Here is a 16,544-nt window from a genome sequence, read left to right on the forward strand (position 1 = left end):
CAATTGGGTCACCTGTTACTTAGCTGCAGTTAGTGTGTGTCTGTGATGCTGTGTGTGCCATATCCAGGTGTATCCATGTCCCTGTGTTCACGTGTGTGTCTGCATGTGTCCATGTTTGTGTCTGTCTGTCCATTTGTGTCTCTATGTCCGTGTGTGTGTGTGTATCCATCCATGTCTCAGTGTGACACTGTGTGTCTGTGTCCATCTATCCAGCTGTATCCATGTGTATTTCTCTGTGCCTGTGTGTGATCATGTCTGTCTTTGCATCCATGCATCTCTGTGTGTTCATATTATGTATGTATCTGTGTCTATTCTTCTGTTTGTCCTCTGTGTGTCTGTCCATGTTTCCCTGTTCCTGTGTCTCCACATCTGTCTATTCATGTCTCTGTCACAGTGTCTGTGGGTCTGTGTGTTTCTGTCCACCTGTCTCTGTCCCTGTGGTGGTTTGAGGCCCTTCCTCACCAGAGGACAAACATCTCAGCAAGGTCCAACTGCAGCAAGGGAGCAGTTGGAGATTTTACCTTAAATCCAGTTCCAAACCAGAGCACAGGAGCACTGAGCCCTGCACCCTATACCAGTGTGTCACCTGCTTCAGCCACTCACACCCCTCCAGAGGAGCTTTCCAGAGGTTATTTTTAAGGAAAATTTGTCCCATCTCTCCCTGGAGGGAACCCAGACATCCATGTCAGACCAGAATACACAGGGCACAGGGTGACCCCTTCTCCACAAACTGCCCAAGTTGCAGGGATTGGGCTTTTCCCTCAAACCCTCTCTGGAAACGAATCCCACAGAATAAACCTGAGTCAGAGAGACACACATGGAAAGCCAGGACACAACAGCAGGACTGGGGTTTGCAGGAGTTTTTCTTTCTCCAGTGCCACACTCTAAAGAAGATTGTGTTGCACAGGGACTGTGGCAGGCAGGACAAACACTCCAAGCGAGGCTGGCCAGATTCAATCTCACAGGCTGCTCCTACCAACAGCATCAGCACAAGCACTCACTTAAGCGAGGTCAACCTTTATACAATTAAAAATTAGATTATGGGGATGCCTAAAGCAGAGGACGACACCAACCCCAGCAAGGGACACAGACAGGAGACAAGGACCTCAAGGACCTCAGTCCTTTTTACCTCCATAACAGAGATACTGCTGCTATGTCTAAGGCACTCAGAGAAGGACTTGCTGCACAGTAACTATTCCATTTTAGAGACACTCTCCCTGCCCTATATATATCCCACATGTCAAGATTCTCCAAGGTTATCTAGATTATTACTTGCTATCCCCATTTATACCCTGGACCCAGGGCACTGCCAGAAGCTCTCCCCAGCCTGCAGGGGAAGGGTGGGGTTTGTCTCAAACAATATCTCAAACCAAACTCAACGATGTCAAATTCAGGTGCCTCATTTGAACCAGGGTCCTTCTGTTGCCACTGGTTAAAAAACAGGGGCCTCTAGACAAAGATTCGTTCTGTTCCAAAATAAATGGGATAATAAGCTGCTGCATCCAACATCAGAGGCTTGCTGGAGGAAGACAGGCACCATTATAGATAAACCAGTGCAATTGGGATGTGACAGCACTGACAGACTCCCCCTTTGATTCAGCAAATTGTACATATAAATATCATGTGCCATCTTCAAAGGCCTCCTGGATGCTGATTGCCAGGGCTATGCCAGCAAGGAAAAAGCTCCATACCAGCAAAGCTGACAGGATGGAAAATAAAAGGGAAAGGATTCAGGGGAAACATGACACAGAACAGCAGCAAACCCTGAGACACAAATGCACCCTTGTAGAAAAGGAAAGCTACTCAGAGAAAACATCATCTCTGAGCATAATTACCCACTGAGTAGGCTCTGAGCTCGTCAGAGAAGAGGCTACACCCTGTTGTACAGTCAGATATCACCAAGCATACATGAAATCCTGACCTGAGCACTACTGCAATACAAATTCCAAACCTGCTCTGTGTCCTCGTTCTCCTGCCTCGCTGCCTGGTTCCTGGGCAAGGAGCTGTCGGCCCTGGAGACGGAGCTTCAATCTTTCAGCTAATCTAGGTTTATCTTAGGATTTATGTTTGATTCCACACTCATCTAAGTAATGGAGCAGTTAATTGGTGCTGTGCCGTGCATGAACTGCAAAGAGAGAAACATAAGAAGAAGGAATTAAATCTACACTGCATAATAAGATAGATCCTTTCTGTATTCCTCACAAATATGGTAATGAGATTTTAAAATTTTATAAGATACTTGAATGCAATTTTTCCCTCACTATGTTTAGGCCCTCACTATGAGGGCCTTCCCTCACTATGTTTAGTCAGATTTGGGCTAAAGTATAAAATGGTGTTAAATGCTAAACCTGTCATCCCTGTCTCCAAGAAACCTTTGTTTCAGGACTCAGGATCCAGGCTCCTGCCCCAGTCTCCTCTTGTTTTAGAAGCCATATAGCCACAGAACAGGGAAGTTAGAGCAGACTCCAGGGTTCACACTCACATCTCTGAACTACAGACACATTTTTAAGCATCTCAACACTGTAACAGGCTTATGAATAAATCAAGAACTACTTTAATTTAAAACACAAGTGCAAAGGATTCACAACTAAAGACAAACAGGACTGTTTGTTTCAAATTATAAATCTTTTCCAAGCCCTGCTTTTTCGCATTAAAAAAAAGCAATATATCTGGAATACAGAAACATTTTACATCAAAAATTTTCCAGTGCAGCTAAGGAGGAGCTTAATGAATTGATTTCAACCAACTCCATTAGCCCCAAACTTAGACATCCAGTCTACAGAAACCCCCTATGACCTCTCTACCTGCCATGGGTGAGAGAGTGATTTTGTCCTTCAGCAGATGTCTGCACCACCTCCAGAGTTGCTCCCCCAGGGGTGTTCCTCTCCCCACGGGCTACAGAGCCAACCTACATGCTCCACAGACTGGGTGCCCACCCTTTGATGGCTGGCAGCAGTGCAGATGAATTCCATCCCAAATTACTTCAAGTAATCAACCGTGGCTTCAATTTTGAAGCAGGATCTGTAGCTGGAGCAAATAGCAGAGGACAGAGGTTATGAACATCTGAAGAAAATGCAGTTCTGAGGTCAGTTTCTGAGACAGCAGGACTGTCCTGAGAAAAACTAAAAGTCCAAAAACTTGGTATCTGGAGTTTCAAAACAAGATCGCAGTTCCACATGTACGAATATATTCTTGAGACCTCACAACAACACACACCATCACTGTACAATGTTAATCCCGACCTAGAGTCCAATTACCTTGAGGATCTCACTGATCAGAGAGTGCAGCATACAAAATACTTTAAACTATGTTAAAATAACTGAAGGAGCTGTTTAGACAACCAGAAACCTTCCAGATGTAAAGGGCTGATGGGGAAAAGGCAGACCAATAGCCAGACAGCAGCACACAAACACAAAAATCAATCCTGGGATATGCAGGGTAACTCAAATATTCCCATTTGGTCTCCTACAGCATCCCCAAAATGCTACCCAATAACTGTTCCAGGGCAGCACTTCTCAGCCTCTCCTGGGAGAAAGGACTGGGAAAGCAAGGTGCCTGGAAACCAGGAACATGCTGTCCACATTCCAACTAGCACAAAAGGTGTGGCAAATGGTGAATTTTCAACCACAAGATCCTGCTGGTAAGAGCACCTAATCTTCATAGAGTCCACTTTGAGGCCCAAGTGACTCCAAGGGTTTCCCCCTCTAAAAGTTTAAAATCATGAAATGGATTCAAGATTGACCACTAAACCCTACATATTCTGCAGCAAAAGAGAAGCATGTTGATGCAAGAGAGCCACTTAGAAACAAATATATACATATCACATCTGCTCCCTCAGGAAGTGTGTGCAGGTTTCTAGGTCCACATTTAACCAAAGAAAATTAAAATCATGTGTGAAAAGGTCTCAGAGGAAAAAAAGTCTTTGTGCATTGAGTTCAAAGGGGTCTCTGCCCCAAAGAGAGTCAGCTCATGGCTCCAGTGTACAACGAAGGAAACAAAGATCACATTTCTAAGTGGGAAATATCATTCCAGCTCAGTAATCAGCAGCCAACGTGTGCAGAAACCCACAGACATTCAGATACACAACTTCAGACTCCACTTCCAAATGCCATCCTTCAGCAGCAGCGATCCACAAGCCATGGAATACCCGCTTTATCCTTGAGAGAGACTCGGTCTCACTTAGATCTAGTCTGTATTGATTGTCTTCAGCAAAGGAGAAGCCACAGAAGGCTGAGGATGCACAGACAGCATTCACATTCGTCCTCCAAAACAATCACTGGCAAGTTCCAAGCACCATTCACAGGTCGAGGCTGCCTGGGTTCTTAATTTTGTCTAGATATTTTTTTAATAAACATTTCTTTTCCCTACAGTTTCCCCTCACATAAAGTCAGCAGGTGGAGGTGCGCTTCCTGTACTGTTGGATAAGGGGCACCAAGCACTCCGGAAGTCCTGTCTGGAGCAAAAAGGGGTGATCCAGAAGTTCTTGTGCCGTTGCTCTTTCCAATGGATCCCGTGTCAACATCCTTTCCAAGAAGTCTCTCAGAACTGGTGAGGTCTGTGAAAAAGCAACCAATCAAGTCAGCCTTGCAAAGGGACCAGGCACAGCTCATGTAACACCAAGCTGCCGAGGTGGGTGTGGTTAAATGGATCCTGCACATTCCCAAACTGTATCCCTGTTTTTCCAGCAATGTGACACAGGTCACATGCTTTTTATGCTATGGACATAACTTTCTGTCACTGCTAGGCACAACACTTAGGTTGTTTTCTTTTGAATGGGATACAGTCAATTAAGATAAGACTGCCTGCCACATCCTTTCATCTGGCTTACTTCTGCTTCCCTTTTTGTACTTAAACTTTCCTGGATTTCAGCTCAAAAACTCAGCAGGATTTCTGCTACCAGGGTACAGCACTAGGGTGGGAAGGGGGCATCAGTCTATTCTTTTACTGGTCACAGATTATGGAAAGGTAGTAAAAAAGAGCTCTCCAATAGGTTTTGAGAGCCTGAAAACCCCTCATGCTAATGGTACAAGGAGATGAAGAAGCTGCAGAACAACTACCAAAAAGCTGAATAACCTCACAGCTTTGTCCTTTGGAAGAGGTGTAAGAGCCTGGGAGGAGCCAGCCCCAAGCACCACTTCAAGACCCTGCACATCTTTGTCTGGTTTAATCTTCTGCATTGTTAAAATGGAATAAAAATTTATCTTGGCATATATTTATTTTAATGCTGATAATTACATCCAGTTTAGATTTGGGGGCATTTTCCCATCTCTGCTTCACTTAGTGGATCCTGCAGTACTGTTCACACTGAGCTATTGCTCAGCTCAGGAATGCTTTGGATGACTTCGCTTGGGATTGCTGGAGAAGGCACTGCACAGCTCAGGACGAGTGCCAGGATCCAGCCTGGATCCCTGTCAGTAAATCTGCCCATGCTTTAGCAATGCAGCAGGGATTATCCTAGCTGGCATTCCTTTAACGTGCTGCCCCCATTACTGCAGTCACTGACCACAGTGAGCCATGAACCAGCCCAGAATGGAGGGCTGGATCCACAGCTGGAGCTGCATTCCAGCAGGACACTGGGGAGGATGCCCACCAGCCTGTAAGTCAGAGGTCTGCTGGAAGCCAGTTTGCCTCCCAGTACAAGGTGGAACAGAGCAAGACCATAACCAGGTCTGGCTGTCACAGCCTGTGACAGGCCCATTTCACCATGCAAGGTGTGACCCAGACCAGGACGGTTTTACACAGAATGTGACCGTGAAATTTTAATTAGTGTTGCAAAGGCAAAAAGGAAAGAACAGCTGTTGATGTTGGAGTGTGTGCTGTTAGTTCAGCAGTCTACTCTCTTAAATAATTCAGTTTTAGCAGCTGCAGATGCTCTGATTAATTGGAAAGGCTGGATAGCTCAGGATGCTGCAGAAGCTGTTTGATCTCAGAGGCTGGGCATGGAATGAAAGGAAGGCTGCTTTAAGCAGGCACTGAAAGGTGATCACTATTTATTATGTCACTGCTACTTTTTTCTAAGAAACCATAGAGCCAAGTTCATCTTCTGAGCTGCTGCAGTGTCTCCATGAGTTTCCATCTGTCCTCAGCTCTCCTGCTCTGACCATAATGCAGCCTTTGTAGTCCTGAAGGCCATGAAGTTGGAAACTCCCAAGAGCAGGGATGCTCCTGTTCCCTTCCCTGGAAGATAAGCTATTCAATAGACATCAGTAAGATGGGAACTGCTGGGTCCACCTGAAGCAGTTCTGACCTGCACTCTCTGTTTATGTCCAGATGCCCTCACAGTGCCAGGGTTGTTCCCAAAGCAGCCACCAGCTCTTAGCTGCAGCTTGCAGCCACTAAGACCCCGAGGCCAAAGCTGCTCCCCAAGAAACATGTCCTAGCAAGACCATTTCCACAGCAAGCTGTACTGGGAACAGCTGATACAGATGTTTGCCCACGATAACCATCAGTCTTACAAGTATTTGGCATCATGCTCACCCTGTGGAAGTTTTTCAGTTTGGGAGGAGGGCTGTCACGGAGTCTCTTCATTGCCTGGACTGGAGAATCACTGAAGTAGGGGGGTTCTCCATCTACCATCTCTATCACCATGATCCCCAGGGACCAGATATCCACCTGTGGGAGACAATGTCACATCAAGACACACACTCCAGAGGAGCAGGTCCTTGTTTTGTTGCTTTCACAAAGACCACAACACCCCACCCACGACAAACGGTACCAAGAGAGTCCAGCACTGATGCCCTTAATGCTTTTGGGCTCCTTACAGGAGTTTAACAAAGTCAATTTTGCACCCAGGACTGAGCCATGCTGGTGTTGCAACATGTAAAGGTGTGCAAGTAACTGCCTGTACCACACCTGGTTGGTTGGTAAACAAAGCTGCAGTCAGTCTGCTGTCATCTGCCCAGAACTCCAGAGCTCTCATGTCTGCTTTCCCTGAGGTGAGCCTCTCAGAGCTCACATCTCCCCTCCACACTCCCTTTATGGAATTGATTTACTGATCCCTATCATGTCACAGGCTGGTCCTTGCTCACATCTATCCACAGCAGATACAAGTCTAGGCCAAGCTTTAGGTATAAGAATAGAACAAGTTGATGCCTTGTTCCTAAGAAGCAGAACAATCTGGTTTTCTACTGATCTAGGAAATATTAATGTCATCACCATCAAAGCTATAGTCATAGTTGGGTTGATTTTCTAAACAGAATCTAGAGACTTCCTAGAAAAGCCAATAGTTATTTTCCTGTGACATTTCAGAATATTACTTGCTCTCCTGCTATCAGGGAGGTGGTCCCTTACCTCAGTGGTGTATGGTATCCTTGCAATGACTTCTGGAGCCATCCAATAAGGAGTACCTACCAGGGATTTTCTTTTAGGTACATCTTTACTGATCTGAGCACAGAAGCCAAAATCAGAGAGTTTGACCTGTACAAAGAGAAAAGCAACCAACCTTAAAAATAAGCTTTAAACAAGACAGAGGGAAACACCACAGACAAAGAGAGTAAGAGGACAAGGGGAAAACAAGGAATTAGGAATAGAAAGGAAATAAGAGAGAGAGGCTGCAGCAACAGAACACAGGAAACAATTTGTCTGAGGAAACACACCCTGCCATCCAACGTCAGAAGAATGGAGTCGCTCTTGATGTCTCGGTGAATGACCCCCTGAGAGTGGAGATAGGACAGAGCCTGCAGCACTGACTCACACACTGTGGCAATCTGCTCCTCATTCAGTCTGCAATTAGAGACACGGGACTTAAACTGTGCAGAGCACAGTGCTCCTTCACAGCGGCACAAGGGTTAAAGCACAGACACTTTGGTTTCCTATGGCAATTATCACCTCACCTTTCCCATTCTTCCATGTCTGTTACTGGGGAAAACATTTTTTTCTTGATGGCTGATAACTGAGTTTTCATAGGTTTAATACAGGGAAATTACACGTTGAATTCTGTACCTAAGTTAATTCTGCAAGATGCTGTTTCAAGCATCTCTGAAAGGCAGCAGTCCTGCTTGATTCCAAGATGTTGCAGTAACTGGTGAGTCAACTTTTTTTTAAGCAAATTTAGTAAAGACATTATTCATAAGGCTTGTTGTGCAACTGTATCCACAAAACATCCAAAAGCATCATCTGACAGCAAATATAGGGATCCTTTAGGTGTTTCCTGCAGACACTTGGGGTACACTCACACCTAATTGAAGGCAGCACAGGCTACAAGCAGGGAAGACACTACTGATTTCTACCTCTGTTAGCACATGGAATATGAGTCCCAAGAACCTCCCCTTTAGAAGCTGCTGCTGTTTAGAACAGCAATACAAAATCAAGTGAAAATGGTAGAAATAAAAATTCATTCTCTCCTGTACCTGGGGACAGTGACAGCTCTGCATGTTTACACTGAGCAATGCTGGAAGTAAATGATTTCAGAGAATAGCTGAAGTACCCAGTTTGAGTACTGTGGATTCTCAGCCTGTCTCTAAGCAGTTGTTCTGAACAATCCCCAGCTGAGGACAGAGAAATGAAACGTCCTCAAATTTGGGTCTGCAAGTGAGCCTAAGGAGAAGAGAGCACTCAGAAGGCAGAACTGTGCAGTGAACTAGCACCTTCTAAACCCATAACAATTTCTACACCATCAGCTGAGAAAGATATACTTGTGCTCTTTGCTTGGCATCCCATACCTTACTCAAAGTGGGACAGCTACAAGGTTGTAGCTGCACTGTGCCACAATGATGGCAGCTAAATCTGCAGGGTGTCAGGGGGCTACTTCTGCCTTTGTGATTTAACCTGAAAAGGAAGAGGGACAAAGGGTGCCTGTGGGACTTTCCAGCACAGAACCCAATGTTTTTAGGAGCAGTGCTTTTCATTTCATAGTGCCTGAGCTGATCCACCTGAAAGCCCTGTGGTTCCAGAAGATCACAAGAGGTGAATGGAACTTGGTTTCAGTAAAGTGACTGTATAGTGTAAAACAGATTACTGGAGGATTACCTCACTCCTGGAGATGTAAATTACTTATCCCCCCTCAGCAAAAGTTTAATGACTGCAATGATGGCATTTTCCTTCCTGGGAGAAACTGATAAAGGTTTGCAGCTTACTTCTGATAAATGTTATGGTTATAACAGATCCTGCTTCCATCATGAGAAAAAAAAGCATTCATTAACAGGTTCAAAGGAAGCTTCTTAAAACAAATCTAAGCTGAGGTCTCACTGGTGGATATAAATACGCAGACCCTTCATAAACCTCTTCATCTCTTTCTATCTGTAATTCAGTACCAGTCAAGAGCTACAGGAGTTTCAATGGCCCTGTAAGCTGTAGCTCAGCACTCCTCAGGATTAAATGTTGGCTTGTAGACCCCGAGATGCCTCTGAACTCAATTCTGGAAGGGCCTGCCCAGGTAAGTGTCTCTAGGACACTCCTTCCAGGTGAGGTTGTGGAGGCTACAGAGCACAATATGGTTCTTGATGCCTCTCCAAATTGTGCTTCCAAAACACAGAACCCAACAGAGCAATAGACATGCCTTACATCCACCCAACAGAGTAAGATACAGGCCTTAAACCCACCATAGAACCTAGGCCAAGCACATATGTGAACTAAAGGTATGCTATGATTTTTAAAAAACTGAATACAATCAGTGCTAGCAATACTGCCTAACTGTAATTTAACTAAGATTCTGAATCTTCCAAAAAGAATCTTCCTCATCCTACAGACTTTCTTGGTCAGTCTTTCCACCAGCATTCCCTGCCCCAGTTTCCAGTCTTGCAGGACTGCTCTGAAGCAGGAGGAGGGTGCTCCAGAACCATGGGTAAGACACGATCACCATAACTGCATCATCAGAACACCTTCTGAGAGGGACCAGAGGCCATCTGAGAACAACTTCTTTGCCCTACAGAAATGCTTTGGGCATTATTGAATATGAAGCAGTGTAGATAAGGAAACAAATTTAGGAGAGTGTCCAGTAGTTGCTATCTTTAGGCAACGAAATTTGGGAAGGAGTCCAGATCTCAAGGCTCTGCTGCACTTCTATAGAGGAGTTAGTGAGGTTGAATTTGTGGCTAAGGTTGCACCACTGAAAACTATTTCTGCATGCTCTTTAATACTTATTCAATGAAGTTCCTGGCCAGGATTCAACAGATATAGTAAACAACACTTTTTAAGAGCACTCTGTTTTACAGGGAAGGTCATCAAGGAGATGACTAGTGGGTATCTAAAGGGATCAATACTTTAAAGTAATCCCTTCTACATCAGAAGTATCATCATATATTCAAAATGGATAACAGTTATAAACTGTAGTAGTTTCAGGGCACTGCAAACACAAGATCTCTGAGGGAACCTATTTGTCCCAGAAATCTCCACTCTGCTGTTCTTGTTCTCCCATGTTGATTTCTGGCATTTTGCTTTGTACCTGATCTGAGACACGATGTCTGTGAGGGCTCCTCCCTGCAGAAACTCCATCAGCACCCAGAGCTCCTCTCCCACGAGGTAGCTCTTGTACATCTCCACGACATTAACGTGTTGATAGTCCCTCATTATCACCACCTGTAAAACCACAGTGGACAAGTGACCACAACAAAATCACTCACAACATTTCATCTCATCCAACCAAGTGAGCACACACAGCCTGGTGACTACAGCACAGAGCCTCCATCCCCCCAGCAATAGCTGTTCTTGGTACAAGCATAATGCTACTAAAAGGAAGATGATCCAGCTCTTCCCTTCCTTTTGCCACACTGATTGTTCCAATGTGGACAGCAGAATCCCCCTGTCTTCAGCACACTCACCTCATTGAAGAGGAGCTCCCGGCGCTGCTGCTTCCTCAGATCCATCATTTTCACGGCCACCTGGCGCCCCGAGTGCTTCTCCCGAGCAATACACACAATTCCTGTGGAGCCTTCCCCAATCTTGATGTAATTCTCCAGCAATGCCCTGGGATCTCCCTGGTCCACAACCATCCTGAGGGCAGCTTTGAACTGCTCGTGAGTCACAACCACAGGGTCCTCACTGGCTGGCTGCCCCTTCCCAGCAGAGTCCTGGGGCAGGTGGAGGTTGCTGGAACTGGTCTGGGTCTGCCGGTTCCTGGGGGACCCTGCTGGGGAGGGCCGGCCTGGTGGCACTGCCACAGCCTTCTCTGCTGTTGGGGACTTCTGGGGGGTCCCAGCTTCAGAGATCATCCTGGGGAACTCGGAGGCAGGTTGGTCTGGGGGGAGAGACTGGGCTTTGGCTGCAGGGCTGTGGGGGGAACCCCACTGCTGGGGCTTGAAGAAAGCATTAGGCTTCAAGAAGAACAAAGAGGAAAGTGAGAGAAAAAAAAAAAGTGATGGTTAGATTAACAAGCAGAGAGGTGAGGAATCAATTTTTGTGTCATCCCACTCTGCCCTAACACACCTTGGAGCAGACTGGAATCAAGAGCTTCAGGTTCTTGTCTCCAGGTCTGCCCAGCACATGGCTTCGATGAAGATCTCATTAGATGCAGATCTTCAAGAATACCTTAGGGAACGGGTGCTACGCTTTAGGGGCCTCCAACTTGAGGCAGTTTAAAGGGAACATGCTTTTAAAAAACCACCAAGACACAAAACCCACAGAAAAAAAAAAACCCAGCTGCTAAAAAGCATTCCAACCTTGCCACCAAAACTCAGGGGCAACCTGTGCTGCAGAGAATTTGAAAATCCTTTATCCCTCCGTGCCTCTGATCTTCCTTTGTATAAAAGGAAAGGGGATTCATGCCAAGGCTGTAAATCACTTTGATGTCTTGGCCTAATTCCCTTTGGGTAATTACACTCTGCCTACTGAAAACACTCTCTGCACTTTCCACTGGTACCTGCAGAGCATTCCTGTCGATCAGGCATGGAATTAGCTCTCCACTTTGGGAAATGCACCAGGCACCAGGACAGCTGGAGGCAGCCAACATGAGACTCCAGCTACACAGAGCCACCTGCCACCTTGCTGGCTTAAAACTGACCTACAGCGAATTTGGATTAGCAATGCTCGAGGTTTTTGGAGACCTCCCACTCAAATGACAGGCAAGCCCAACCCTATTTAGTGTGGGAGATGTAGTAAGATCACAGCCTGTGGGAATGTGGCTTCAGGATATGCATTCCCATGACAGGAAGGATAAATACTGTCATGCTAGTACTCACCCTGGAAATGCTGATTAATTAAAATTCAACAACATTTAGCAGGTGGGGTACAAAATACATTATATATGTACATAAGTATATGTAAAATAGACATGTATATAAATATATGCAAAATAATAGTAGATCTGTCAAAGAAGCAACTTCAGAAAGAGCAAACCCATCATTTATATTATAGGGCAAAATAGAAACTTCAAAGCAAAAAGCTTTTTCTCTCTCACAATTCAGAGAGATTATTAATAAAGTTAATAATATGGGCATGGGAACTGAAAACTGCCAATCGAGAACTTTTTACAAGAACACTCATTTTCCCTGTCTCAGACAGAGAATAATTGTGTAGGATTTAATTCTATGCACTTTGGGTTTTAATCAAGGATTTTTGTCAAGAGCAGAATCTGCATAAGCCTCACACACACAGAGGCCCTGGAAAACACGATTTAGCAGGATCAGGACACAGCACAAACACAACTGCCTGTCAGGAGTTCCTTCCTCCCAGTACACCAGCTCCACCTCTGCAGTCCTGTGCTGACATGCTCACAGCAACACAGAATTTATTTCCCAAATCTTGTTTTGTCTCAAGAGAGAAAAAACCCCACGTTTTACATAACCCAGAGCATGCAGAAGGGCACACAACACACATGCAAGCTCACACAGGTTTGCTTAACCATGTGTAAATCTTATTTCCTGCTCCTGTAATCTGACAGTCTCCATGTACATGTTTTGTCTTGGGACATTTTGAGGTGTCACTGATTTTCCCAGTCCTCCTTTCATAAGGAAGGTGCACTCAAACCCATGTGTGTTCCCATGGTGTTTTTCAAGGTACCACCTTCCCATTTCAGCTAGCTACTCAGCCAAGTGGTGGATGCTCCATCTCTGGAAGTGCTCAAGATCAGGTTGGAGCAGCCTGGTCTAGTGGAAGGTGTCCCTGCCCATGGCACGGGGTGGAACCCCATGGACATTGAGGTCTCTACCAACCCAAACCAGTCTGGGATTCCATGATTCAGTTATATCCCCGTTCCTTTCATCTGCAATTACACATTTTTTACATATCATCAGCTCCATCAGAGCAGGAGGCCCAGGTTTTCATCATCAGAGGCTGGTAAGAACATCTTAGAATAAACAACTACCAGGGATGGCACAGAACCCTCACTGGTGCAGGGAGACATATTAGTCTTCAAGGTCTTCCCTACTCCTCTCCTCTGACAAACAGCTGGAGTTCAAATACTCCCAAGCCCATCCACTTGGCTGGTAACTTCTGGTCCTGCTCCTGGAAGTGCTGAGCATGGCAAAGACACTCTATCTGAGGAAGAGTTCTAGGTGCTCAGGGGAGAGGCCTCGAAGCAGTGTAGATCAGCCCAGAGTCACTGAGAGAGCGATAAGTGCAGTTTGTGTTACACAACGACTGCATTCCTTCAAAATCCTTTCCCTTGGAAAGGAAACCCACTATGCCCAAAACCTTGAGCCTGGATCATTATGCAAGCTGCAAAGGTGGATTGGAGACATCTCCTCCCTGCAACACCCTTCAGAACAGTCAGGTTGGTTTAGACAGTGGTTCCCTGTCATCATCCTCCCAGTTCAGGCACTTCACAGTGGTTGGGAATCAGCGTGGCCCAGCACCAGCTTTGAGGCCACCAGACAAGCCATGAAAAGAAGACGGATGCTGGGTCAGCCCAGAATGGAAAAGAAGCAATGACTGCATTTCCTATCCAGTACGAGGAACCAGAGATTTTCTCCAGTTTAACAAGAAATGAGTCATCCATTCAGGACAGCTTTCTTGGGGGAGCTGTAGCTGTGAGCTGTCCCACCCCTTCCAAAATCCAACAGTCTCGACTTCCTGTGTGACAGCACCGTGGGCGCTGATGCAAACCCTGCTGCTCTAGTAGCCTGGCAGATACAGCTATAACCAACACACTGAGGTAGCTCTGGTTTGCACAGACAGAAGAATACACTGCAAATGCAAATCGTGGCAATTTCCCAAATGGCAAAGGCTCTTTGGTGCCAGGAGAATGGCATTGCAGTAATGCCTTTACCTCACAGAAGGTAATGACTAAGACCCCTCATCCTTCTCAGCCCACGTTCCTGCAGCTCTGCCAAACCTTCTGCTGGAGATCTGGCTGCCATCCTGAGCTGTGCCTTGCAGCATCTCGTGAAGCTCAGGCGGACCACATATTTCTCCTGCCCAGGACTATTTTGATTCCAACATTAATCATAACAAGACCAGATGGTTGTTCGATGTTTGCAATTAAATTGGCTGCATATGTAACCTCTGGAACTGTAAAGTCAACATTTCAGTCCAGTGGATAACTCTTACCTTGATCTGCAGGGGAGGGCCTGGCTTGTTTGAGGTGCTGGACGAGGGGAACACGCTGCGCAAGAGCCTCCTCTTCAGGCTGTTCTCTCGTGATTTGGAGTTGGGGCTGCCCTCCCCCGAGGGCCTGGCGTTGGGCTGTCGCTGAAGCCAGCCCTCTTCCGGGCTCTTCATTGCCATCTCGCTCTCCCCCGGCACTGCAGGCATGTGCTGCAGCCCAGAGGTGTGCTGCAGACAGCTGCCATCAGCGCCCTGGAACTCCGACGGCCCCAGGGACTGGGCTTTTGTCACCATCCCGTTGGGATGAGATTGCCCTTCCAGGCGGGATTTGTAATCTGGCCACATGGTCTGCCTCCGGGCCACCTTGGACCCACCATTGCAGTTGAGGTAGTTCCCGTATTTGTCTGCCCAGTCTCCTTCAGGACTCTGAAGGTACATGTCTGGGGGTCTCTCGTCTCCCAGGAGCCCAAGAGACTGGGCTCTCCTCCTGCTGGTGGGGCTCCTGCCCCTCAGAGTGTTCGAGCTGATGGCAGAAAGCTTCTGGATGTCATTGAGCAACCCAGAGATGTAGCCTTCCACTTCCACGGTGCTGCCCCGCACCACGGTCTGGGGAATACAGGAAAGGTGAGAAACAAGTCAGAGTTGTAAGAATTGAGGCTCAATTTATCTTGCCACAGGTTAGTTTTTGCATATATAGCCAAAGACAACTCAAGGAATTCAGGGAAAATTACCAATCTTTGTCTTTTGTTTCATTGTCCTTTACTGAGGGAAAAAAAGAGTCCTTGGGTTACATCCCACTGTCAGAGCAGCAGTGCTGTCAGCCAGAACAGTCAATTCTGCTGTTCTGCTCACATTCTAAGAGACAATATTAGAGCAAAACTGGGATATTTCAACACTCCTGGCTTTCTTGTGCCGAAACTGTGTGACACTACATCACTAATGCACTCACCAAGCTTCTGAAATATTAGTTCTCAGAAGTTCCAGCACGCTGCAAGCTCCATTTGCAAAACTCACCTTTGCTGTGCCAACAGAAGGTTTATCTCTCCCCTGAAGCACTCTCAATAGCGTTGTAATCAGCGTCCCTCAGTCTGCTTCTCTACAATTTCTGCTAATACATCTCAATCCTGACCAGTGCAGACCGTGCTGTTCCAACTCTGCCTCCCTACTCTGCCCTGCCAAGCTATTATAATTAAAAATTATGAACAAAGGGTCACAGCAACTCACAACTGCCTTGTAAGCAAATGCTGAAGAACAAGGCTTCCATCCAAGCAGGCATCAGCTCTGTACAAGTAGGACACTTGAAGCTGTTGGTATATTTTGTAGTGTTCTACCTTGCTTTTTTTCTGGAACTGAAAAGCTTACAGAAGCTTTTTCTAGTGCTGGGAACCAAAATGTTTCATTTCTCCACAGAAATTTGCAGCACAGGATCACTCCTACACTTGCATGAACCTTTGCCTAAGGAAAGTCCTTCCCTGGAGTGACAGCAATCTCCTGTTTGCTAACTGAGCTCCAGGGATCTTCTAAACATGCTGAATTAATTACACTGAGACTAATACTTAGCTGGTGCAACACTGTAGCTCCAGTAATTTCAACAGAACACCACCACAGTACACAAACAAGCACCTGGTTTGCTCAGAGTCTGAGAATGAAAGGCATAACAGAAGATTTTTGTTCAACAAGGTGAAGAAAGGACAACTCAGCTCACTCCATGGCACACACACCAGCTACAGCTGGAAATTCTGGTCTTTACTCCTACTCCCTCACCACATACACACACTCCTTCCTCCACAGCCCAGCTGCTGTCACGGAACAATGTGTTGGGGACACGAACTTTTTGTCCAAAATGGACAAAAGTCATTCCATAAAGATGTCAGTATTCTCAAAATAAGAAATCTGTAACAATATGCAACAGCCTCTCCAGAAAATCCACTGGAGTGCTCTTCTCCCCTTCTAGCTAAAACTCCCTAGAATTAGATTCAGGTCACTCCCATGAAGTCAGACCTAGCCCCAGCAGACAGGGAAGATGGGATTTAATCTTGCTTTGCTGCTGTTTAAGGACTGCATCAGATTAACGTGGAAACATCCAAATTTGAGCCAGATCTATATGGAGTGCTTTTACATAGCTC

At 46.0% G+C, this 16,544-nt stretch overlaps 1 protein-coding gene across 4 annotated transcripts in view; it reads right to left on the reverse strand.

Moving 5' to 3' along the window:
* Nucleotides 1–2,531: 2,531 nt before the first annotated feature.
* Nucleotides 2,532–16,544, reverse strand: part of PAK6 (p21 (RAC1) activated kinase 6) — a 38,185-nt gene continuing 24,172 nt past the window's right edge. For 3 of the 4 annotated variants that reach the window (XM_014878847.2, XM_014878849.2, XM_014878850.2), the window contains 7 exons: nt 14,422–15,024; nt 10,758–11,249; nt 10,382–10,515; nt 7,596–7,722; nt 7,291–7,416; nt 6,478–6,612; nt 2,532–4,555 (listed from right to left, as the gene is read on the reverse strand). In XM_014878847.2, coding sequence (XP_014734333.1) covers nt 4,388–4,555; nt 6,478–6,612; nt 7,291–7,416; nt 7,596–7,722; nt 10,382–10,515; nt 10,758–11,249; nt 14,422–15,024 — 1,785 coding nt within the window. In that variant the 3' untranslated portion in view covers nt 2,532–4,387. The remainder of the gene's footprint in view (nt 4,556–6,477; nt 6,613–7,290; nt 7,417–7,595; nt 7,723–10,381; nt 10,516–10,757; nt 11,250–14,421; nt 15,025–16,544) is intronic. The other variant, XM_088175502.1, reaches the window with a different exon arrangement.

This window comes from Sturnus vulgaris, chromosome 18, assembly GCF_052056855.1.
Source record: "Sturnus vulgaris isolate bStuVul1 chromosome 18, bStuVul1.hap1, whole genome shotgun sequence".
NCBI classification, from domain to species: Eukaryota; Metazoa; Chordata; class Aves; order Passeriformes; family Sturnidae; genus Sturnus; species Sturnus vulgaris.